General features: G+C 36.4%; 1 protein-coding gene across 1 annotated transcript; it reads left to right on the top strand.

The window, feature by feature from the left end:
* On the top strand, positions 2,884 to 25,716 carry LOC109721180 (MADS-box transcription factor 23-like). The gene is made up of 7 exons (XM_020248630.1): positions 2,884 to 3,095; positions 4,626 to 4,704; positions 23,462 to 23,523; positions 24,980 to 25,079; positions 25,187 to 25,228; positions 25,333 to 25,416; positions 25,507 to 25,716. The coding sequence occupies exons 1-7, from the start codon at positions 2,914 to 2,916 to the stop codon at positions 25,642 to 25,644; spliced, it is 687 nt and encodes a 228-aa protein (XP_020104219.1). The 5' UTR covers positions 2,884 to 2,913; the 3' UTR covers positions 25,645 to 25,716.

Raw genomic sequence — 26,322 nt, forward strand, 5'->3', positions numbered from 1 at the left:
ATTTTTTTTTATACGGGACTAAAGTGAAATATATAAATAGTTTAGGGACCAAAACTTTCAGTTACATGTAATGCATGGAGAATATCGCTATGCCAGAAACAATGCACAATTTTACGTATATCAGCATATATATTGTTTATTCTGCTAGATGCATGAATGTCTTATTTAGCGTGCATGTTTTATTTGCTCAAAAAACTTGTAATATTTCTTAGATGAAAAGTTTTATCAAATGTCTTGAAAAAAAATACTATACTTGATCTTGAAATAACTTTTTCAAAAATAAAATAAATTACTTTATAAGTGAATATATTATTCTATCAAAGTATAGTTAAATGCCAAAAATTTGTACGCGCATAAAAAATTGGGTAAACTTTAAATATCACCTCTGTGATTTCGTACTTTTTCACTTTAGTACCATGTGGTTTAAAGTGTATCAATTTATTATCCTGTGGCTTTTTTTTTTTCGTCAGCTTCTCAGTTAACATTTCGTTAAAATATATACAAAAAGATTTAGGACCCCACACGTAGATTTATTGAATATTCACTTTAATACCTTTTAGTTTTAACTTTGTCACTGATTTAACGAAAAAAAAATTAGTGGAGGGAATCATAAAAAGAGAAAAATGAAACAACGAGATACTAAATTGATACACTTTAAACTATATGGTATTAAAATAAAAAAATATAAACTACAAAAATAATATTTGATGTTTTTTCTAAAAAATAAAACTAACTTTAAATCACAAAAGAAAATCTTTACAATGAACAAGTTATCACCGATTATTTTATTCTAAACATCTAGAGAGAGAGAGAGAGAGAGAGAGAGAGAGAGAGAGAGGGGCATCGCGGACGATGACGCACGAGGCAGCGGGAGGGAAGGAGAGAGTGAGTGAAATGGAGAGAGGAAATGATATTTGAAGAAAGTTAATGTGGGCCACGAATAACCCCGTGAATATTTAACACTCTTTATAAAGATCGCAAATTATCTATCGACTTCGCGAAAGCAGTAAATTATTAGGGTATTTGGCCTAACTTTTAAAAAGTGCTTTTTGTGTTGAAAAGTAATTTTCGATTCAATAGAGCGTTTGGTAATTTCATTTTTAAAATCTGATTCTACCTTTCAGAATCAGAAAACTGATTTTGAAAGCCCAGCATTAGAAGCAGAAAAAAATTACTTTTTGAAATCTGATTCTGATTTTGGACTCAAGCATCAAATTTTTATTTTTTTTTTAAATTTAATGTTTAAATTTAAATTTAAATTTAAATTTAAAATTTAATTTTTAGATTCATTTTTGAATTTTTAAATTTTAACTTTTAAATTTTAAAATTTTAAAAATAGATTTCAAATTTTAAATTTTAAATTTTAAATTTTAATTTTAAATTTCAAATCTCAAAATTTAGATTTTAAATTTTCAAATTTAAATTTAAAAATTTAAAAATTTTAAATTTTAAATTTTAAATTACAAGTTTTAATCTTCAAATTATAAATTTCAAAATTTTAAAATTAAAATTTTTAATTTTTAAAATTTAAATTTTAAATATTCATATTGTAAATTTCATAATTATTAATGTATATTTATATTTTTAAATATTAAAATTTTATATTTTAAATTTCATAGTTATTTATATTTGTAAATTTATATTTTAAATTTTAAATTTTAAATTTCAAATTTTAAATTTTAAATTTTTTAAATTAAAATATCGAATTTTAAATTTTGTATAATTTTGAAATTTAAAAATTTTAATTTTGATTTTAATTTAAATTTAGATTTTAAATTATTTTAAAATAAAATTTAATAAAAATATTAATTTACGCAAACGTCAAAAAAAAACTTTTATCAAACCGCTTTTCAAAATCACTTCAGAAAAATCACTTTTATCTAAACTTAGCCAAACACTCTGCAGTTTTTAACTAAAATTACTTTTCAAAATTAAAATCACTTTTTCATAAATTAATTTTTTAAAATCTAGGCCAAACGGATTCTTACTGTTTCAGTTAACAACGGTAAATAATTCATCGCTTACTCGTACAACAACATTAAAGATAGTGAATGAACTATTTATTGGGTATATTTCGCCCTTTTGACGCCACATTGCAAGGCAAGATTATTTTTAAAAATTATTTTTATAAATAATAATAAAGCCCGATCACAAGGCACTAAGTTTTTTCTGGCTTAATTACAAGTGGGTATCTGCGTGCGTTCAACGTGTTATCGTTGTTTAGTGTGGCGCTTCCTCGGAGAGCAACGCGGCTGGGTCCCACTGCCTGCCGATGCCCGCCACGTGTCACTGCCCATACGGCGGAGGACGCTCTCAGGGGACAGGGAAAAGTAACAACAAAAGTGCATGAATCCCCTGCTACAAGGATCGTACAATATCATACTACTAGTACATGTGGCGTCGTGCTATTGGTGAACGTTTCTCACACATACGATGTGGCCAATAAGAAAATGCCACGTGTCGACGAAAGGCGATCTAGTTTCAACGGCGTGCAATGTAGGGGATTTAGTGCCACAGAGGAACAGGACCCCACCCGCTAGCTAATCCTCGTACGTATATGGCAAAAAGAAAAGAAAAAGACTAAAAGAAAAGATTTTCTATTATTATAGTAAAAAAAAAGGATATTGGCTTTAGCTACTGCTGTTGTTGGGAAAAGCCCTAGATAGCTCTTCCTGCGCCCCTTGACTAAGTTGTTTTTTTTTCTCTCTGATCTCTCTCTAGAGGAGAATGGATGTATTATTGGTAAGTAGTCTCTCTCCACTCCCTAACCTTCTTCACCAGCTTCTTGTTGGGTTCTGAGTATCAATCTTCTCTTCTAAGTTCTTTTGTTTTCTTGTTCTAGCTTTTGAGATCTTGATTAGATCTGAGGATAAGTAGAGAGAGAGAGAGAGAGAGAGAGAGAGAGAGAGAGGAATGGGGAGAGGGAAGATTGTGATCCGCAAGATCGACAACTTGACGAGCAGGCAGGTGACATTCTCAAAGCGGCGCAACGGCCTTCTGAAGAAGGCGAAGGAGCTCTCTATCCTCTGCGATGCCGAGGTCGGCCTCATCGTCTTCTCCAGCACCGGCCGCCTCCATGAATTTGCTAGCTCAAGGTATCAGCACCCCCTCCCCCGGCCCTCTCTCCCACATATTTGAGTGCAAGATTCATATGCTTGTTTAGGTATTATCAGCATCAGACTATATAGTAATAATTAAAAAGATATTAAGAATTATAATCACACATTTTGGATAGAACAAGCTAGAATACCGACATTTATATAATAGTTTAGGCTGATATATATTAAGGGCGGTAAAGCATGGAGAGAGAAACCAGAGATTGATGCATGTACATATATATATCTATCTATATAGGGCCCCTATCACAAGAGATTGATGCAGAAGGATGGAGAGAAAACTAATTAATTTTCATAGAATGTAACAGGTATATGTAGACAGCCTAACATGTTTGCCACTTAAACCTGTTAGTAAAAACATGCAAATCAGTAGAAGTACCAAGTTTAATATTTTTAAAAGTAAAACAAAAGGAACAATAAATTAACAACTCTAAATTATTTGTGCCTTCTTAATTAACCTTCTGAGAAAGTGTCCTTGATATCAGTCTATGAATGATTCAATATTCTCTATCAGCAAATATCATTTATATTATTAGATAATGTGGTTAGGTTATTAGAGAGTAAATGGTTAGTACCACTTCTTCATAAACCTAAACTAGTAGTTAAATTTACTTGGGTAAACTTTAATTAGTCCCCCTTGTCTCTCCAAAAAAAGAAAAAAAAAGAGAAAAAAAAGAGAGAAAAAAGAAGAAGAAGAAAGAAAAGAGATTAGCCCTGATCGACTCTTTTGTCTCATTTGTACTTTGCCACTTTACTGTCTAGAAAGTTACACTGTGCTATCCTGTAGGTTTATTTTTATTTTACCATAAGGATATACCGTTAAATAAATTTGCAAAGTTCTATATCTTGTAAACAACGGGATGTTAGAAAAGTGCTATAATTTACATATACCACAATACCAAAAATTGTAGTATTTTATCATCCTATATATGATTTGTACTATACCATACTACATAACTATTACTCTATTTAATGGCCGTTTCTGACGATGTAGCGCAAACAAAACTATAGGATAACAAAGTAAAGCGTACTCAAACTAACAAAGTGCAAATCAGCTATTAGTTTATCAAGTTTACTTCACACATATATATTAGAATCGAAGTACTTATAATCTAAAAATAATCATGTTGCTTGTTGCTACCAGTGATGGTGATAGTTTGCTTTGCATGTTACAACCTAGAATCTTGATTGTTCATCACTGCGCTCAAAATAATTGAACTGATGGAAGGGCTTATGTTAGATGGTTTTGAGAAAGAAATCAATATCCTTAAATGTGCATTGCATAGGTGGAGAAAACTAGGAATGCCATAGAGAGAAATTGCAACACTTGTGTGAACAAGATTATGAAATAGTAGAAAACAAATGGTTTCGGACACAATTAATAAGATGTCTTAACTAACAGAAATACGAGTTTATAAAATGAACACTAGTTCATCATGTGAAAAGGTCAATTAGTTCAGTACATTTTCATTAATGGAAAATTAAAAGAATTTACTCTCTTGTTATCAGGATGAAGTCAATAATTGACCGCTACAACAATACAAAGGGAGAGCAGCATCAGGTGTTGAGCACAATTTCTGAAGTTAAGGTATGTATACATTAATTTGTTTCCTGTAAGACTATTAGCATTATAGCTAACAGATAAATAAGAAGAGTAATACATCTATACTTTTTATTTTTCAATGCGCTTTACTCATTCTTATTTATCTGTTCAAATTTAATTTTTGTTTAGTTGTAACCTGCAATAACAGGTCACCTTGAGAGAGATATCGGTCATCACGTACCCAAAAAAAAGATATTTTGGTCTTTTGATTCTAGGATAATTAAGTAATTTTATCCCCACTATATTATCTAATCTATTCTCTCTTTGTTTACTTTTTTTTTAATTTCTCTATCTTTCCTTTTATTCACATATATATGTGAAGAGAAATAATTGTTTCGGGTTTGGATTTTTGAGTTTGGGTTTGGGTATCGAATTTTTGGTGAGTTTTGGGTTTGGATATGGACTTTTGAAATCCGTAGGGTTCGGATATAGATTTTGGAATAGACAGTTGGATTTGGTTCAGGTTTTTGAAAAATCTGATCCAAATCTAACCCGTTGACATCACTAACCATTGGTTCCTAACCATTACCTGTTTTTTACCAATAATCTTAAGCTTTTTAATTTGGCCAATTTGCATAAAAAATCCATTAGTTTTGAGCCTATGCAGAAGTAGGCCGTCATTTTGGATTTTACAGATTCTGGTCCGATTTTCAGAAAACTGACCAAAATACCCTTATTCCCTTTTCTCTCTCCTTTTTTTTTCACTTGTTCTTTTTTTTCTTTCTCTCCGAAGGCGGAGGCGGAGAAGGAGACGGCCCGCCTCGCCTTTGTCCCGCATGCCCTCGCCCTCGCCCTCGCCCATGCACCCTCCCTCTAGCTTCCTCGCCCCGACCCCACCGAGGCGGCGCCTCGACCCACTTTTTTTTTTTTTTTTTTTTTTTTTCTCTCTCTCTCTCCAACCCCACTCAATTGCCTCCCCGGCTCTTTACAACAGTAAAGAGAGTAACATCACATCCTCTTCCTCTCCTTTTTTCTCTCTCGTTCTTTCTTTTTTCTCTCCAACCCCCTTCTACCGCCTCCACGACCTTCCATGATGGTAACGAGCATAGCACCACATCCTCTTTCTCCGCCTTCGCCGGCGTAAGTACCGACGCCGGTGCCGGAGAAGGAGGACTCGGAGCAAGTGTGGGTGAGAGCGGAGTCGAGAAAAAATATGTAAAAAATAAAAAATAAAAAGAATAAAGAATAAAGCATAAAGAAAAATAGTTTTTTCTACAAGAAAAATAAAGAATCAGAGAGAAAAAAAGAAGATAATGAATTTGCACTATTTTAGGATAATGTTGCACTATTTCAGAAAAACGTTGCACTGTTTTTGAAAAAAATTATCCTCTTTGAGAGAAAAAATATAATTTTTTGGATGAAAATTGCATTCTTTGAACGAAAATTGCACTATTTGGCCGAAAATTGCACTATTTTGTCAGGAAAAGGAGGAAGAGAAGGAGAAGAAATAGTATAATTTTTGCCCAAATAAAGTATTTTTCGTTCAAAGAGTGCAACTTTCATTTAAAAAAGTATATATTTTTTTCTCAAATAGTGTAAATTTTCTCTAAAATAGTGCAACGTTCCTCTAAAACAATGCAACATTCCTCTAAAATAGTGCAAATTCATCATTTTCTTCTTTTCTCTCTGGTTCTTCATTTTTTTTTTATAGGTAAAATTATTTTTCTTTATATTTTATTCTTTATCTTTTTATTTTTTATTTTCTAGCTCTTACCCACACTTGCTTTGAGTCCTTCTTCTCCAGCACCGGCGTCGGTGCCTGCATTGGCGAAGGTGGAGGAAGAGAATGCGGTGCTATTTTCGTTACCATCGTAGAGGGTCGCGGAGGCGGTAGATGGGGTGGAGGGTCACGGAGCCGGTAGATGGGGGTTGAAGAGGAAAAAAAAGAACGAGAGAAAAAAAAAGGAGAGGAAGAGAACGTGACACTGCCTTCTTTACTATTGTAAAAAGTCAGGAAGGCGGTAGAGGAGAGTCGGAGAGAAAAAAAAAAAAGGAAAGTCGAGGTGCAGTCTCAGCGGGGTCGGAGACGAGGAAAGCAAAGAGAGAGTGCGCAGACGAGGGCGAGGGCGAGGGGAAAGGCGAGCGGGACAGAGGCCACGCAAGTTGCCTCTGCCTCCGCCTCCGCCGCCCTCTTCGGAGAGAAAGAAAAAAAGAACGAGAGAAAAAAAAAAAGAGGAGAGTGAAAAGGGAATCGGCGTATTTTAGTCAGTTTTCTGAAAATTTGGCATGAATCTGCAAAATCCAAAAAGGCACCTATTTTTGCAAAAGCTCAAAACTAATGGATCTTTTATGCAAATTGGCCTTTTAATTTTTACACTTAAAATTATGTTAAAATGTTTATTATCTCTAATGGTTAAAATGTAATTATTTTTAAAACGTTTATTATCTCTAACGGTTCAAAATTGCTCTTAATCTTATTCAGTTCAAAGGGTTGAACCAAACTGCTTGATAGACTGGGCTACGGTCTGACCGGTAAAACCACTCGGTTCAATCTGGTTTTTAAATCATTGATACTAACATAATATACTATATAAATTATTGATAGTAATCTTGAAGAAGAGAATTCAAATTCTTCTTATTCATTCAATAATGAATTATAAAGATATATATACATAAATGTTTCTATAATAAGATATTAATCATGACTTTCCATAACACTCTCCCTCAAGTTGGAGCATAGATATTAATCATGCCCAACTTGTTACAAATATAGTCAACCCGAGCTCCATTCAAAGCTTTTGTAAAGATATCCCCCAACTGGTCTCCAATCTTGATACCCTGTTGAAATGATCTTCTGTTGTATCTTTTCACGAATAAAGTGACAATCAATCTCAATGTGTTTAGTTCGCTCATGAAATACAGGATTAGAAACAATATGGAGAGCAACTTGATTATCACACCATAATTTAATGGGTTGTGGATTATTAAGACCAACCTCATCCAATAATTGTTATATCCATATTACTTCACACACAGATTGTGCCATAGCCCTGTATTCTGATTCAGCACTAGAATGGGAGATAACACTCTACTTCTTACTTCTCCATGACACCACGTTACCTCCAACAAAAACACAATATCCTGTAGTCGATCTCCTATCAACCTTTGAACTCGCCCAATCTGCATCTGAAAAGCATTCAATATTTGAATGTCCATGGTTCTTGTAGAAGATACCACGCCCTGGAGCTCCCTTCAGATAACACAAAATTTGTTCCAAAGCTTTCCAATGAGTAACAGTCGGAGAAGACATAAACTGACTTAACACACTAACGGAGTATGCAATATCTGGTCGAGTCATTGTAAGATAGTTCAATTTGCCAACTAATCTTCTATACCTCTTTGGATCTTCAAACAATTCATCATCATTAGCTGTAAGTTGGAGATTAGGAGCCATTGGTGCACTGCAAGGTTTAGCTCCTAATTTTTCTGTTTCTGCTAATAAGTCAAGCACATATTTTCTTTGAGATAAGAAGATGCCTCTTTTACATCTTGTAACTTCAATACCCAAAAAATACTTCAACATCCCCAAGTCCTTTGTTTGAAATTGGGTTTGAAGAAAAAGCTTGAGAGATGAGATTCCTGTAGTATCATTCCCAGTGATGACAATAGCATCCACATACACTACTAATAGAATTATACCAGTCTCAAAATGTCTATAAAACATAGAATGATCACACTTACTCTTCTTCATGCAAAACTCCTGAACTACTTCACTGAATCTGCCAAACCAAGCTCGAGGACTTTGCTTCAAGTCATATAAGGATTTCCGAAGTCTACAAACTCGACCTAACTCCTCCTGAGCAACAAAATCAGGTGGTTGCTTCATATATACCTCTTCTTGAAGATCACCATGGAGAAAAGCATTTTTAATGTCCAGCTGGTGTAAAACCCAATGAGAGGTCGTTGCCAACGAAATAAATAAGCGAATAAAAGCAAGTTTAGCCACAGGAGAAAAAGTGTCGGAATAATCAACCCCATAAGTTTGAGCATAGCCTTTGGCAACAAGGCGGGCTTTTAGGCGAGCTACAGAAGCATCTGGATTCATTTTCACAGTAAATACCCATTTGCAACCAATAGCTCGCTTATCGTAGGTATGGGTACCAGTTCCCAAGTACCATTAGCATCTAAAGCCATCATTTCCTCTTCCATTACAGCACACCAGCTAGGATGAGACAAATCTTCCACAACAAATTTAGGAACAGAAACTGACTCAAGAGAGGTAATGAAACAACGAGAAGAGGATGACAAACAGTCATAAGAAACAAATGATGAAATAGGGTAAGTACACATACGTTTGCCTTTGCGAAGAGCAATGGGAAAATCAGAGTCAGAAGCAAGGTCGGTAATAGTAGTGACTAGATCTTCCGACGAAGAAGCTGGTGGAGGATCTGAGTCAGGAGTCGCCAATCTCCTAGAATAGACGTGAACAATAGGGGGTCGAACAGGTGCCGATGGAGCAGGAATAAGTGTTGCAGGACTGGACACTTGTCTGATAGTGTGAACAAGGAGAGCATCTTCCTCCCCTAACTTTCATAAATAGATAAAAGAGGAAAGAATGGAGTAGATTCAAAAAATGTAACATCTGCAGACACAATATATCGATCGAGAGTTGGAAAGAAGCACCGATACCCCTTTCGCATATGAGAATACCCAAGGAAGACGCACTTAAAGGACTTTGGATCCAATTTAGTTACCTGTGGACGAACATCTCGCACAAAACACGTGCTACCAAAAAGACGAGGTTCAATAAGAAATAAATATTTAGATGGAAACAAAATAGTATAAGGAATATCACCATCCAAGACAGACGAAGGCATGCGATTAATTAGAAAACAAGCTGTGGAAACTGCATTAGCCCAAAAGTGTTTAGGAACTTTCATTTGAAAAAGAAGGGCACGAGCTACCTCAAGGAGATGTCGGTTTTTCTTTCAGCAACTCCATTTTGGGATGGAGTGTCAACACATGAGGATTGATGAAGGATGCCATTCTGTGTCATATAACTGTGAAAATTTTCTGAAAAATATTCTTTGGTATTGTCACTTCGCAATATACGCACAAAAACATTAAATTGTGTTTTGATTTCAGTACTTAAGGTACAAAAAATTGAGAATAGTTCTGAACGATTTTTCATTAAATATAACGGAGTAACACGAGAATAATCATCCACAAAGATAACAAAATACTTAAATCCTGATTTGGAAATAGTAGGACACAGACCCTAAATATCAGAATGAACTAACTCAAAAGGGGACGATGCCCGTTTATTGACTCTAGACACAGAAGGTAAACGATGATGCTTAGCAAACTGACATGACTCACACTCTAGACTGGACAAAAGTAGAAACTGCGAAAACAATTTCTTCAAGGTGGATAACGAAGGATGTCCCAACCGACAATGGACCTCAAAAAGAGTTAAATTACTGGAGCAAGCAAGAGACCTTAGCACTTGGTTGTCAAGGATATAGAGACCTCCAGACTCATGTCCTCTACCAATAATCTGTTTCGTCGTAAGATCCTGAAACTAACAATGATCAGGAAAAAATGAGACACAACAATTTAAAGCCTGGGTGAGTTTACTAACAGATAGTAAATTGAAAGAAAATTGGGGTAAACATAAAACAAATGACACAGAAATTGATGACATTGGGTTTGCAATGCCAGAATCCATGACACAAGAGGTAGATCCATCAGCTAAAGCAATAGCAGAAAATGTTATATGAGACTGAAAGGCAGATAATAGACTAGAGTTACCTGTCATATGGTCCGTAGCACCAGAATCAATGACCCATTTGTAGTGGGAAGACACAAGGCATAATGTGGATTTACCTGACTCGGCGAGTGCAGTGACAGAGGAACTGGTGGACTTTAAGGATGCCTGATATGGGGAGAACTATGCAAATTTTTAAGCTGACACCAAAATAGTTTTCTCTGAGAATGGGATTTCTCTGAGGATGGGGTTGTATGCTCCCCGGTTACCATGTTGACTATCTGAGATCGTTGGTTCTTATTTTGAAGTTTCAAACATAAGCGCTTTGTATGATCAGGTTCATGACAGTAATAGCAAACAACTCCAAAATCTCGATTAGAGGCAATCTCTCCATAACAGTGATTACCTCTATTGGCAGTAATCGCTCTATTGCCCCCTTTACTATTATGTCGTCCATTATCATTGCGACTCACAAGCGCGCTATTAGTAGATTGAGAAAATTGAGGAATCTCCGTACGAAGTACTCGTGTGAAAGTATCATGCAAAGTGGATATCACAGAGCTAGAAAGAATTTGAGATTTAGCTGTCTCAAATTCTGGGGGTAAACCAGCAAGAAAACTCATAACCGCTATTTACTCGCGTTGAACCTGCTACACTTTTACATCAGGACTAAAGGGTAACAAAACATTAAGCTCTTCATAAACACGTTTAAAGTCCATAAATAAGCTGTGAGAGACCTATCTTGCTTCTCAGATCGGTAAAATACTTTACAAATATCATATATGCGAGAGAGGTTCCTTTTGCCAGAGTATAAAAAAATCTAAATAATCTATCAATTCTTTCACAAACTCACAATGTCACGCCCCGGATTACACTTTCCCCGGGCACGCCGACAAATCCGCCGTATACAAAGGAATTTCCCCTGTATACGAAGCGATAGCTGTACCTGTAAATCAAACACTACTACAAACAGTAGTAGAGAGCTGCTAGAGAAAACTGAAGCTAAATAAAACAGAGTTTCATATACATAGTTCGGATCCAAAATACAGANATATTGCAGCAAGAAGGCTTCTCTCTCTCTCCCTACACGAAACTATATAGAGGGGAGTGAGGGAGATACAAACGAGGCAAGGTAAAAATACTAAAAAGCCCCTCACCTACTCTGGTGTACCGGTACACGGGATCGCGTACCGGTACAGGAGCCAACCCGAGAGCAACCCGCGCGCGGCCCAGTGCAGTGTACCGGTACACCTTGATGGCTGTACCGGTACGGCAAGCAGAAAAACTGCTATTTGCAGATTTTCTTCGCTGAAAGCTGCCCTCGCGTCGCACGGAGTCCGTTTTGCGTCTATTTGGCGCCAACGCGACTCAGACCTGTCCCGACACTCTACAGAGCTGTCGACAAGCCTCCAGAGCTGAACACCAGGGATCTCACACACAATGATTAATAAGACTAATTACCTCACTTTGAATGGAGTTCCTTAGTTGTAAGAACAACCGAGCATCTTCCCTCAGCCAAGCTTGCTTTGTATCATCGTTCGGTGGATCGCTAGTTAGGTGATCATCCTTATCAATGCTTCGTAGATAAACACGAATTGTCTTGCCCCATTCCAGATAGTTGGAGCCATTAAGTTTGTGTTCTGTGATTTTGGTCATTACCGGGATTACATCGGCAATCACAGATTTTGGCTCACTCTTAGCAGGCACAGTTTCAGACATGGCGCCTTGGACAACGAGACCAAGTCACAAAGCAGCTCGCAGGGCTGCACTCTACACCTCGCTGCGAGGCAAATAAAACAACCCTAGGTATGTCACCTAAGGATCAAAACAAAAACCAGATGCACGAACCTTAAGTAGCACCGATACTGTAGCGCCGAACTGTAGCAGTACTATAGTGATGTACTGTAGCATTACTATAGTACCATACTGTAGCACCGTACTGTAGCGATGACTGTAGTAGTACGTAGTGGTAGAGAAAAAAAAAAAAGAACGAGCAACGCTGATGAGATCCGGTGAGGGACAGCACTAGATCGCTATACCCTAGAATTAGGGTTTTGCTCTGATACCATGAAGAAGAGAATTTAAATTCTTCTTATTCATTCAATAATGAATTACAAAGATATATATACATAAATGTTTCTATAATAAGATATTAATCATGACTTTCCATAACAAATCCAAAACTTCTATTTATTGTTTAAAACTCGTCGAACTTGGCTGCAGTTTTGAGATTGATAGTTAGGTTCGTGTTCATATTTTTAAAAATCTAGCTCTTATTTGACCTGTTGACATCACTAATCATTGGTTCCAAGCTACTACTTTTTTTTTACCACTAATCTTAACTTTTTAAATTTTTAGGGTAATCTTCAAATACCCCCCCTATGGTTTCACACTTTCTCACTTTAGTACCCCGTGGTTTAAAGTGTATCAAGTTAGCCTCTGTGGTTTCGCACGTTCTCACTTTAGTACCATGTGGTTTAAAGTGTATCAAGTTAGTACCCTATAGTTTAAAGTGTATCAAGTTAGTATCCTATGGTTACAACTTTTAAAATTAAAAGTTGTAACACTTAACTCAGTACTATTGTAGTTTTCTTACTATTTCATAAATTGTGTAGTACAACTGAGTAATTACTAAAATATTCACTTAATCCTTAAAAATGATGAAAAAAATTAACTAGTAAATAGTTAAGGATCTCTTTCATTAACTTATCTAATTTGAAAGAAAATATAAGTTTCTTATGCATTCCCAATATTTTTAAGAATATAATGTGTATCTCAGAAAGTTTCTTAGCTGTACCATATAATTTTATGAGATAGTGATAAAATTGTAATAGTGATAAGTACTACAGCTATATATATATATATATAGATAGAGAGAGAGAGAGAGAGAGAGAGAGAGTTCGGCTGGAATACTATCGATAGCACCAAGGATTTGGTGCTATCAAGTTTTCCACCACTAGATTTAACCCTTTGATTATTTTTATCCGTTAGATTATACTATTCAACCAACCACTCACTCAACCCTATGGGGCCCACATCATCCTACCCACACATTTTTTAATCCAAGGGCTAAAAAACTAAAAGCACCAATTGCTTGGTGCTATTGATAGTATTCTAGCCTAGTTCTCTCTCTCTCTCTTTCTCTCTCTCTCTCTCTCTCTCTCTCTCTCTCTCTCTCTATATATATATATATATATATATATATATATATATATATATATATAAATAAATGGGTAGTACGCTACATGCTTTATTCATTGGAAAAATGAACTTGGCTATAAGCGTGAGGCAACAAGGCCTCAAGGAACAAGAAAAAAATAAAAAGAGAACGAGTGCAAAAGATAAAAAGTAGAAAAAAAGAGCCTCTTAGCGGCCACAAAAGTCTACCCACTGTCACCATTGGGTCAAAGCAATGATATATAAAAATTAGGCTAAATTACAAAAAAACCCTCATATCAAAATTCGATTTTTCACTTTCTATTCCTGTCATTTAAAAACCTACATTTTGCCCCCTAAAAATTGAAAAATGTTCACAGGGGGGTACGGTGTTAATAATATTGATAAAATGATCAAAATGCCCTCTCCCTCTTCCCCACCTCCCTCAACCCTCCTTTATCTGTAGAAGGGTATTTTCGGTATAAAAATATATAATAATGGATATAGACGGAACCCTAACGGAACACTGACGGCGGGGTCCAAAGTGAATATTTATTATTTTTTAGGTGGGCAAAGTGTAGGTTTTTAAATGATAGGGAGGGAAAGTGAAAAATCGGATTTTGATAGGGAAGTTTTTTGTAATTTAGGCTAAAAATTATGTTGTTTCTCTCCTACTATATTATCCACGACCATAGATTGGTGACGTAATACTCAATCTCTTCGCTACGTACAAACTGGGACTTCTTCTCCACCATTATCGTCCAACAAATTCTTACATCATCATTAACCCTTGATTCTTATGCCCCCTCTAGTAGTTTCACTAATAAAAATCTGTTGTACACACATTTCATGAATAGATGGTCAACTTTCTCGCACTCAACAGCACAAAAGACACAACACTAATTCCCCAACCATCCTCTCTTAATTAAGTTATCCACCATGGGTATTCTTTTCTTAAAGGCTATCTACAAAAATCTTCACTTTCAGTGGTATTCTTAGTCTTCAAATCATCAAAGACTGATTGTCTCTAAAACCCTCATCGCTAAGCATCTTATTTGTACATTGAATTCACCAGTGTCAACCTGCCCCCGCGAAAGAGTAATTTTATTTGCCAGCCATCTAGTCGCCTTTCAACTTTGTTAGTAATCTCCATCCAATCCTCTTTCCTTAATGTCCTACTTGATAGAGGCAGGACCATGTACTTAGTTGGGAACCTTCCAACCTTGAAGGCAAAAATGTCCACCGGCTGCCTTGCCTTATTTTCTCTACTATCCATGTAGAATATTTTTTACTTCGCTTTGTTAATCTTGGCCCAAGAAACCTACTCAAAGATAGAAGGTTTTTCCTATACTTCCTTTTAGCCTTACAGAAAAATATCATATAGTCTGTGTACTATATGAATGTTACCACACTATCTTCTATAAGTCCAATCGCCTTAAGTAGATTGGATCTAGCTGCTCTTTTTTATTATTATTATGGCTAAGCATTTTGCCACCAACACGAAAAGGAAGGGAAATAGTGGATCTCTTTGTTGCTCCCCTCGTTTCGTTTTAATCCATCTCATAGCCTCTCCATCGACCATGATAGCTGCCTTAGTATATATTATAAATATACTACTCTATCCCCCCGTATCATTTCTCACCAAGCCCGACCAATCCATGATTTTGAAACAAATTTCGGTTGATTTTATCATATGCCTTCTCAAAGTCTACTTTCACCACAATCCCTTCATCATTTCTTTACATCCCCACATAACAAATTCAGTTGTTGTAATAAAGAGTATGATAAGAGCCTCCCATTTAAAAAAGCCGATTGGAAGGGTGACATAATTCCTTGCATAACTTCCTCCAGTTTGTTGATGAGGACCTTAAATTTTTTTTATATCTTGTTAAGTAAACTAATAGGCCTAAAGTCATTTGCTTGCTTAACTCCTATTTTAGGAATAAGACAAATATAGGAGTAGTTAATAGGTCTTGTGAATAGTTTTCCCTCATACAGCTCTTGAAAGATGTTACAAGTACCATCCCTAAGTCCTTTCAATGCTATTTGATGATGGCGGCCTCTCTTTCGTCTTCCTCTGCCTACTACATTAATTTGCCGATCTTTTAGTATTGTTATCTTGTTGAAAAGCAATCACACCTCGCATCTCCTCGTCTCTTCCATTTGGTTGCCTATCTCCAACCTACTCATGGTTCTAGTCACCCCCGTCACTAGGCTTGCCTGGTGGTGGTGACAGGGGAGCACTATGGTTGCTATCTTTCCCCCTTTTGTAGCTATCTAGATGAACCAGGACATTAATACACTCATATCTAAGAACAATTAATGGACAAGTTTTGAGGGATGTCCCTGTGGTTATTGACTACCAAATAACATCCAAATGCCCTCAGATCCATCTTGGTTTTACTTGTTTCATCTGCTCACAGGGACTTTTTGATGCTGCTAATGAGCGCCACCCACCTAGCCACCATCGAGCATTCAAATGCTAATGAGCGCCACCCCCCTAGCCACCATCTACTCGCAGGGACATTTTGCCTTATTAGGATTTCCCCATACACCCATGCCAGAAGAAGAATTATAAAGTTTTGTTGTAATACCCTAAGTCTTTGTTTGGTTGGAGGTTAAGGGGTGGAATAACCACTTAACCCTCATACTATCTCTAAACACCTTCAAAAATGGGTAGGGTTAGCTAATCCCATCTCAAATGGGCTATTCCGGATTAACTAACCCCACCTAACCTCACGAAATCCGAACCAAACATTATTTTCTATTCATAATAACCCACTATCCTTCTTATCCTACCTACTCTAACCAAACACTATTTTTCACTATCTTGGACTAACTCCAACCCCCAACCAAACACAAAAATACTCTAACCCCAGCTTAACCCTGAACTTAACCCTATCCCTGGAATAACTAGTTTTTTCTTAACCCCGAACCAAACGGTAGCTAAGAGTTCTAGATTGGATAAGGAAAGGGGTTCTGATTAAGAATATAAGAGGCCATACAGCATATTAGGTTTAAGCATTTTAGGCCAATGGTTATTGTTGCTAGTGAGTTGGCTTGTTACATTTGGTATCAGAGACAGTTCATCGGTTGGAAGTGTAAGGTAGGCCTTACATCGCCTGGTAATCTTGCATTATATCTGTGATTAGGCTGAGAAAGACATTAGGGCTTAAACAGGAAAAGTTTGTGACACTCATCCATATCGAATTGGAACAGAGCTGTGATTAGAAATGTAAGGCACCACGGAGTCATGAACCATAGTGCTAACAGTTGGGCTTAAGTATTTTGGATCTGTGGTTTGGGTCCAACGAGTTATTATTGTTAGTAAATCAGATTGGTATACCCGCTCTCTATGTTTTGCAACAAAAAAAATCAGCCGATATCTGCTAAAATGACTAGCCAGAACATTGGCAATCATTTGTAGTAGAGAGTAACCTAGATTTGTCGATTGCACCATATCTGTTAACATCGCATTTTGCTGTAGTTCCCTCTGCTTAATACTACTCTGTATAGGGTACATATGCTCTTGCAGCTAGAATGCGTCCTCATACACAGTGCACCCATGTACATTTTGGAGTTTCTCTATCGAAGTCTCTCCTTGCACTATTAAGCCCTATGCCCCATCCTTAGGCACCGGAGACATAGGATGGGATCCTTGCACATAGCCGCTAAATGGTCTCTCACCAAACAGTGGAAGCACCTCCCAATGAGCGATTGTTTTATCTCACCCTTATCCTAACTTGCTCAAGTTCCATTGTATGGATTGGCAGGTGCTTTCATTACCAGCCTGGAGTAATTCAGGATGACCTCTGATAGGATTGGAATGATCTAGGAGGACCTCTTTATAGGACTAGAATGATCTAGGAGGACTTTTGCTCGAGTAAGGAGGAGTAATGGTAGGCATAATATTGAGGTGATTCCCTCACAAACTGATAGCTAGAAAATCTAATTGTGTTGTTCTTTATTTCTTGTAAAGCATTATCACCCTTTTTCACCCCTTTTCTTTACAATAAATAGGGCGGTTCCCTGCTTCAGCTCATTCAAAGGACTAGTACGTGCAAGTTGCTCTTCATATGCCACCTAACTTATCCACCTAAGCCACTCATTTGATCGCCGACGACTTCATTTTCTAGTCCTCTCGTTTTTTCTCCCCCTTTTCAATTCTATTGTGGTTTCCTGTGTCTTCTCCCTTACAACCATGATGTCCGACGACTCGTCCAAGAAACATTTGTCTCTAATATTGTTTCTCTAGGTTGGGCTCAAGCTTTGATGGTATCTTCGGTCCATCAGTACTGCTCCTCACCGGTGGCTCATGGCTTCCCTTTCGACCTTGCAGCGCCACCCAGGGTCCTTCACTGCTTTTGCCTTCTCTTTCTCACCGCTGACTCGTAGCTTCCTTCTGACCATGTAGCGTCACCAGGGTCCTTTGATGCCTCTTCCTCCTCCTCCTCGCTGATGGCTCATGTTTGTGTAAGATAACTCTAAATTCGTAGGGGGGGAAATAAATTTTTTTTTAAAATAGGGGGTGAAGTGAAAAAATAAAAATTTACAAGGAGGTTTTCTATATTTTAGCTATCATTAATGTATCGGTAGATGACTTATGCATAGAATCTACAATACATTAAAGAAAGATGAGGAACGGTCGTTTGTGGTATGCTCACATGCAAAGGAGAAATAGATACACCTCTTTAGGAAAGGCATGGCAAGTCAAGAAAATAATGTCGAAAAGATCTGGAGAAAAGCTAGAAAAAATTCAAATAAAGGTGAAAATAAAAGATTTAGAGATAGCCAAGACCGCAAGTAAGGATTTGTATCTAGATTCTTTTCTTCAAGTAATTCATACAATAAAAGCACATCTTGGGCTGAATTATGGGTGAGCAGAGGCACTTAAATACTTATTCCATTTTTCTCTTTTTAAAGAATCCATCCCTTAGGATACTTGATTTGGCGGGCCTCTAATGGTAACTGCAATTATAGACAACAGACCAAGTCCAAACTAACACAAATTATCCAGGTTTAAGTCAATGTTCGAGTAAAAAAAAAATGAAATAAAAAAATAATAAAAAAAAAAAGAAAAAAAAGAGGGAAAAATGTAAAATTTGAAAAAATATCCCACTTCAAAAAAAAAAGGAAGGAAAGAAAAAAAAATTTCATACCTTAATCAAGGTACCATTCCTTTTCAAAAAAATTTGAATAGTTTTAAAAAAGGCACTATAGCCATTAGAGCTTAAATAAGGAGGCCCCTGAAAAAAAAACAAGGCGGGCGGGCATCAAAAAAAAAGAGGGAACCAAGAAAGGCAAAAAAAAAAAGAAAGAAGAAAAAAAAAGGCTGCGAAGAAAAAAAAAGCCTTTACTACTCTCCTCCTCTCCTCCTCTCGTCTCTCATTCTCTCCTCTTCTCGTCTCTTGTGATAACGGGCACCAAAGGGGAGCCCTTATTGGTCTTGCTGGCAGAGGGCGGTGCCATGTGCACCCCTCCTCCAATCCGACACAGACACGAATGCGAATCGGCGACGACTCGACACGGCACGAACAACCGACACTTTCGACAAGGCCGAAGCACAATAATTCACATACAACAAGGAGATACGCATGCGTACCATAGCGTAGGTGTGATATTTTGTTGTTTGATAAGACCCGACCATCCTTCTGTATAGGTTTCGAACGCTGGCAAATCTAAACATCAAATATCATGAGTTCCGCCATGCGATTATTGTAATCTCCAAGCCGGTGCCGCATCTTCGGATAGGCTCGACAGTCAAAATATAATGATCGACAACTGGAGGTTTTAATTACATAGCGTGCGGCATCTTCAGTATGGCTCTGACATGGGTATATCAAAAAAAATCGTAGGGCATCTAGCCGATAGGCTCAGACACGGCTCAAAATAATGTCGAACCGGAGTTTTATACGTAAGCATTGCGGCTCATCTTCTGTGATAGGCTCGATATGGGTATAAAAAATCGTGGCGCATCTCAAGCGTTGGCTCGACAAGATAAACTCCGCAAAACCGACAAAAAAATAACATGAAGAATGATGATAATAATGGACGGGTTTTGATTCGTCATAAATTTCGAGACGAGATTTTGACCAAATAAACAAAATACAAAAATAATAATAAACAACACAAAGAAAACAAAAAAGAGAACAAAAAAGAAATAAAAAAAAGGAAGTACCCTCCCTCTCTCTTCTCTCTCGTTTACATACACACAGAGAGACGAGAGAATTGGTTTTCCCCTCTCTGTCTTTCTCTGCCGCAAAAAAAAAAAAAAAAAAAAAAAAAAAAAAAAAACGAAAAAAAAAGAAGAAGAAAGAATAGAAAAAAAGGAAAGAAAGAGAACTGAAAAAAAAAGAAAAAAAAAGAAAGAGAGTTGGGTTGCAACTCTTTTCACTCCCTCTCTGTCAGTGAAAAAAAAAAAAAGAAAGAAGAACAAAAAAAGAGAAGAAAATCAGAAAAGAAAAAAAAATCAAAAAAGAAGAGAGGAGTTGACCTCCCTCTCCCTCTGACGATCAAAAAAAAAAAAAGGAAAAAAAGGAAACGAAAAAAAAAAGAAAAAAAAAATATAGAAAAAAAAACAAATTGAAAAAAAGAGAAGAGTTGGACTCTCTCTCTGACAGTCAACAAAAAAAAAAAAAAAATTATTATTCCCTCACTCTTAGTAAAAAAAAAGAGAGCAAAAAAAAAAAGAAAAAAAAAGAAAAAAAAAAAGAAAGGAATAAAGGAATTAAATCGGAGTTATTTAATTCAATGGGTTAATCCATTACGGGCCCAATTTCATAAGCAATCAAAAATAATACAGAGCCCATATGCAAATTCGGATTCAAGGTCCAAAGCATGTGAAGCCCAAGACTAATCTCAGTCTACATACAAATTCGGGTCCAAGGCCCAAAACATGTGGAGCCCGAAATCCAGCCCATGTGCAGATATAAATCAATAAAAGTCCAGCCCATATACAGGTTCGGGCCCAGAACATGTAAAGCCCGCAGCATACTTCAACCTACATATAGATTCGGGTCCAAGGCCCAAAATAGGCAAAGTCTGAAATCCATTTCAGCCCACATTCAGATTTGAACCCAAAGCCAATAAAAACATATGAATAAAAACCCAAACCCACAAAGTCCACAAATAAAAACCCAAAAATCCAAAATCCACAAAGTCCACAAATAAAGATCCAAAACCCAAAGTCCACAAAGTCCACGAATAAAGATCCAAAACCGAAAGTTCACAAATAAAAATCCAAAATCCAAAGTCTACAAATAAAACCCAACCAAATTTATCAAACCTATGTCACCCAAATACCTCCAATCCAAACCAAATTCATGGGTTTCCCAAATGGGCCCCTCATTATGAATTAATTCTATAAATTAGTTTTTTGGGCTTTCCAAATGTATTCCCTATCACGAATTAATTCTATAAATTAGTTTCATGGGTTCTCTTTGCCATAAATTAATATTATGAACCAATGGGCTCTCCAAATGGCCCCTATCATGAATTAATTTCATCAAATAACTTGGTGGACTTTACAAATGGTCCCTACCATGAATTAATTTCATCAAATAACTTGGTGGACTTTACAAATGGTCCATACCATGAATTAATTTCATCAAATAACTTGGTGGACTTTACAAATGGGCTCCTAGCATTATTTAATTTCATGAATCAGTTTCATGAATACCTCGATTTCAATCGACCGAAAAGTCGTTAAACTAAACCCAAATTCAAACGACCGAAATGTCGCTAAACTAAACCCATATTCAAACGACCGAAAAGTCGTTAAACTAAACCCAAACCTGAATGACCGAAAAGTCGTTAAACTAAACCCAAATTCTTTAAACTATAAACCAAATCCATACACCAAGTTCATGAACCATATCCAAGTTCATGAACCAAATCCATACACCGAGCCCATGAACTATATCCAAGTTCATGAATCAAATCCATACACCAAACCCATGAACCATATCCAAGTTCATAAACCAAATCCATACACCAAACCCATGATCCATATCCAAGTTCATGAACCAAATCCATATGCCAAATCCATGAACCATATCCAAGTTCATGAACCAAATCCATACACCGAATTCATGAACCATATCCAAGTTCATGAACCAAATCCATATACCAAATCCATGAACCATATCCAAGTTCATGAACCAAGTTCATACACCAAATTCATGAACCATATCCAAATTCATGAACCAAATCTCATGAGCCAATACTCAAATCTCATGAACCAATACCCAAATCTCATCGTGAACCTTTTTTTACTCTGGCACATATACCTAGAGTAAAAATTAAATATCGACTACCCCTAATACATATACTTAGGGCTAAGTCAATCACCTTAGCACATATAACTAAGGCAAAATATCTCCAAATCAACAGAGTTCTAAGTTATATACTTAGAATTCAGTCAAATGATATTCTGACTCTAATATATATACTTAGAGTTCATCCGACTAACCCTAACACATATACTTATGGTCTAGTCAGCCTTTTGCTCTAGCATATATACCTAGAATGGAAGTCAAACCATGCCTGACTAACCCTAACACATATGCTTAGGGTCTAGTCAGTCTTTTACTCTAGCACATATACCTAGAGTGGAAGTCAAACCGTGCTCGACTAGTCCTAACCCATATACTTAGGGTCTAGTTAGCCTTTTGCTCTAGCACATTACTTAGAGTGAAAATCCTTACACCGAATTCGAGTTAAATCAGTTATACTTAGTGTTCAAATCATACCCTTAAATACATGATCTTAGGCACTTAGTGACCTTCATTCTAGCACATATAACTAGAGTGAAACGTCGTAATCTTCGGTACATATACTCTCGGGGAATTAGCCACTCTCACTTCGGGATAATTCGACCACCAATACATAGTGATTGGAGGTGTGGTCACATCCTCACCTTGGAACTAACCAAGGTGATATAATCGGACTCTAAGACAGGATACTTAGAGCCAATTGACTCTCAATAATAGAGATTTAATATCGACTAGTCTAAAAGATACTTAGGATCTAGTTCGGAGCCATCAATAATATTACTTGAGTCTGGTCTACTTCTCACTGGAACATATACCAAGGTTGGAGCATATCAGACTCTAAGGAAATTATACTTAGAGCCAATTGATCGAGTACATAGAGTCTACATAGTTGACTAGGTTTTCTAACACATCTACTATAGACCTCACACCCGAGTCAATTTCAAATCCGACTTTTTCTAATACTAATATACTTAGGATTCAATTTATGCTAACAGATGGGGGTATGCCCCTGCTTAGCCATGTTTAACTTGGCAATCATATCAATTAAATTTTATTTGCTCTGTTTGTGTCTCTTTTATTTATCAGCATTTTATATTTGTTCTCTAATCTGAGGGTTCTCCTTAACACCGAATAGTGTGGGTAATAAAGCAGATTCTTGAGCTGTTGTATAGCATGAACCTATAATCTGTATTCAAGTTAAAAATAAACAATTTATCTTACCATGAATTACACTCGTCTTAGTAGGTTACAACTACGGGCGGGGGAACCGGTTCGTTCGCGCTGGCTGGACAGTCAAACTCATTGATTAATCATCCAACCACCATATCAAACATAACAGAGAACTAAACCACATATGAATCCTTCTTATACTGTCTCTTGTTACATGATCACATTTAGTTGGCTCCATATAGGTTTTGGTACAGATAATTAAATGTCAATGCAAGCTCTTTTCAAAGTCCTGTGGCGCAACTATAAAATTTCATAACTAATTTCTATCAATTAATTTGTTTTTTGTAGAGTAAAACATTCAACACATTTGTATTAATTTCTGATACTAATGAAAATCTTGCCCTGTAAACTGAACTCTTTGTTCTTCTTTCAACAGTTCTGGCAAAGGGAGGCAGCAAGCTTGAGGCAGCAATTACAAGACTTGCACAAGAGTAATAGGTACCATTTCTGTACCTTGTATTCCTTAAATACACGCTTTTGATCCAATTGAATCATAATCAAAGTCAACTTTCATATAAAAAGGTGTCGCAATCTGAAAAATCTTATAATCTGGAGTTAATTACAACCATTTGAAAGGCATAGATGTCTATCCAATGTTCCCAACAGCTCTAATATTCAAAGGCTATGCGAAAAATGCCATCACATGTTTTGCGATTCAATTGCTTGGAACCATATAATCCTTTCTTTGAGCCTCTAACGTAGTAGGGCAGGGGTACGTAGTTCTATAAACCCGCCTCTACACAACTACCTCTACCAGCGCCTTTTCTTGTAGTGAAATTCCTCTCCTAAATCAGTTGCTGCTAAATCTCATCTAGTCATACTATTCAGGTGAATTACTATTGATCTTTCCATTCGCATCTCTGCATTAAAATCGGCAACAATATCTCAAATAGTGCACCATGATTTTATCTGTTTTCAGGTTATTTCCACCTTAGAGGAAGCTTCATTTATCATCTTTTTGCTCCAAGCATCAAATCATTTACCTAGTTCATATCTCTACTATACTAATTTAATTAACATGCTTTTCTCTGGCTGTCAAAATTGGTATTTTATGTAGTTTTCAATTTTAGTTGCAATTCTGAACAAAATCTATGATCTCGTTAATTCGATATTACTTCTAATTTTCATTATTGCATATTCTATGCGATTCTATGAGTATGCAGACATATATACTTCCCTATCTCGTTATTGTTGGTTAGCTAGCAATTTCCTCGCGCACTCATGAACCAGCGAACCCGAAATTTTTTCCCTGCTAATGGATACAACATGACAACAGAAATTTCTCTCCTAATCATGAGAGTTCTACCGACCGTCCCTAGAGTAAGCGGCAAAAGGCTTGGTGGTCGGTACCCGAGGTCCCAAGTTCGAATCCTAGTTGATTCACATTTTCAGCTGGGTTTATTTCTAAATGAAATAAACGAAACGGATAGTGTGCTATCTATCTCTCAAAAAAATCATAAGAGTTCTCATTCCAGACCTATCTTCATGTATATATGGTGGCATGTAAAATTAAAAATGATCCAAATTGAAATTTGCTTTTTTAAATTAAATTCTTGGATATAAATAATTTAAAATTTTATAGAATTTATGTGTTCATGATCTTTCCCATGAGAAAAGATAACACGATGAGCCAGGAAATGGAAAGGATTTTATTCCCTTAGGTAAGCAAAATAGACCCGCGCCACGGGGCTGGCTCAAAATACTTGGAGGGGCTCCTGGTCACTGTCCCGTCGCATTACCATTCCTAAGTACAGTAGGCAAATGGTTTCCTAGATATTGTAGAAAAATGATGTAAAAATATATTACCAAACACAAAAAAAACACCATAGTCCACAAATAAATGAGTCACTCTATATCCAAAATAGTTTTTGGAAACATTAACTTTTCATTGCAGGCGACTGATCGGAGAAGAGCTATCTGACTTAAGTGTCAAAGATCTTCAAGGTTTAGAGAAGCGAGTTGAAATGAGTTTGTGCTCTATCAGAAAGACGAAGGTTCTCAAAACAATGGTCATTCTAGTATAAATATGTTTTATTTTATTTTTTCTAATTCTTTTGCATTCCTTCATCCACAAAATTCATCCTTTTATGGTTACTTTTAGGAGAAAATTTTACGAGATGAAATCGCAGAGCTCAACCGAAAGGTTCGTCAACAAATAAATGTTCATTCTATCATATTTACGTGGAATATTAATGCATGCAATGTAATATATTCGCGGGCGTAACACAATTTCAATTTACATTGCAGGGTTATCTAGTACATAATGAGAACATTGAACTCCACAAGAAGGCGAACCTCGTATATCAGGAAAATATTGAATTAAACAACAAGGTAATGGGGAAATAAAAAAAAAAAAAACCCAAATTTTCAATGTAATAGTTAAGTTTCCATACCTAAGCAGAGAAGTTTATTAATTAGCAGGTTCAGGAGGCAAGCGGATCAAGTGGTGGAACCACCAAAGCTTCGATTATTCCGTTTGTTTTTACTGTAGCAGAAGATGAAGAAGAACTCGTTCATCTTCAGTTATGCCATCCCCAACAGCAAGGAGATAGGACATAATCAAGAACTCTACGGCTGGAGCGATTTCCTAATAGTTTGAAAAAGGTCTTCTCTATCACAGTTATTTCACATAAGATTTGCGACATCCAGTAATAAGCTTCCACATTAATACCTCATCCAGTAATAAGCTTCCACATTAATACCTCTTATTAGATTTTTTTTTTTTTTTTTTTATCATCCTACATGGCATAATAAGATTGGTTTGAGGTATATTATATGTGTTGCAAGTGTCTTATATTAAAGATCTTTTTCCTAACTTGTCCCACATTTCAATTTCATTTTTATGGTTTCAATCATAAGAAATTGCATTGCAATCGTGTATGTATGTACTATCTAAAAATGGTGCCATGTAAGCAACTTCATTATAAGTTGTGCTTATTGAAAATAGATTTTTTTTTTTTTTTGAGAGAGAGAGGTAGCACTCTACCCGCTTCGTTTATTTCATTTAGAAATAAACTTAGCTGGATATGTGAAGCAATTAGGATTCGAATTAACTTGAGACCTCGGGTACCAAACACCTAGCCCTTTGCCGCTTGCTCTAGGGACGGTCGGTAAAAAAATAGGTGTGAACCTTCGGAGACTGAATTGATAGAATCGAACTTTTGAATATAAAAATGGAAATAGGAGTCAAAGTATGGGAACTAATTAGGGGTCGTTTGGATTGTTGAACCGATGATT

Source organism: Ananas comosus, linkage group 15 (genome assembly GCF_001540865.1).
Source record: "Ananas comosus cultivar F153 linkage group 15, ASM154086v1, whole genome shotgun sequence".
Classification (NCBI taxonomy): domain Eukaryota; kingdom Viridiplantae; phylum Streptophyta; class Magnoliopsida; order Poales; family Bromeliaceae; genus Ananas; species Ananas comosus.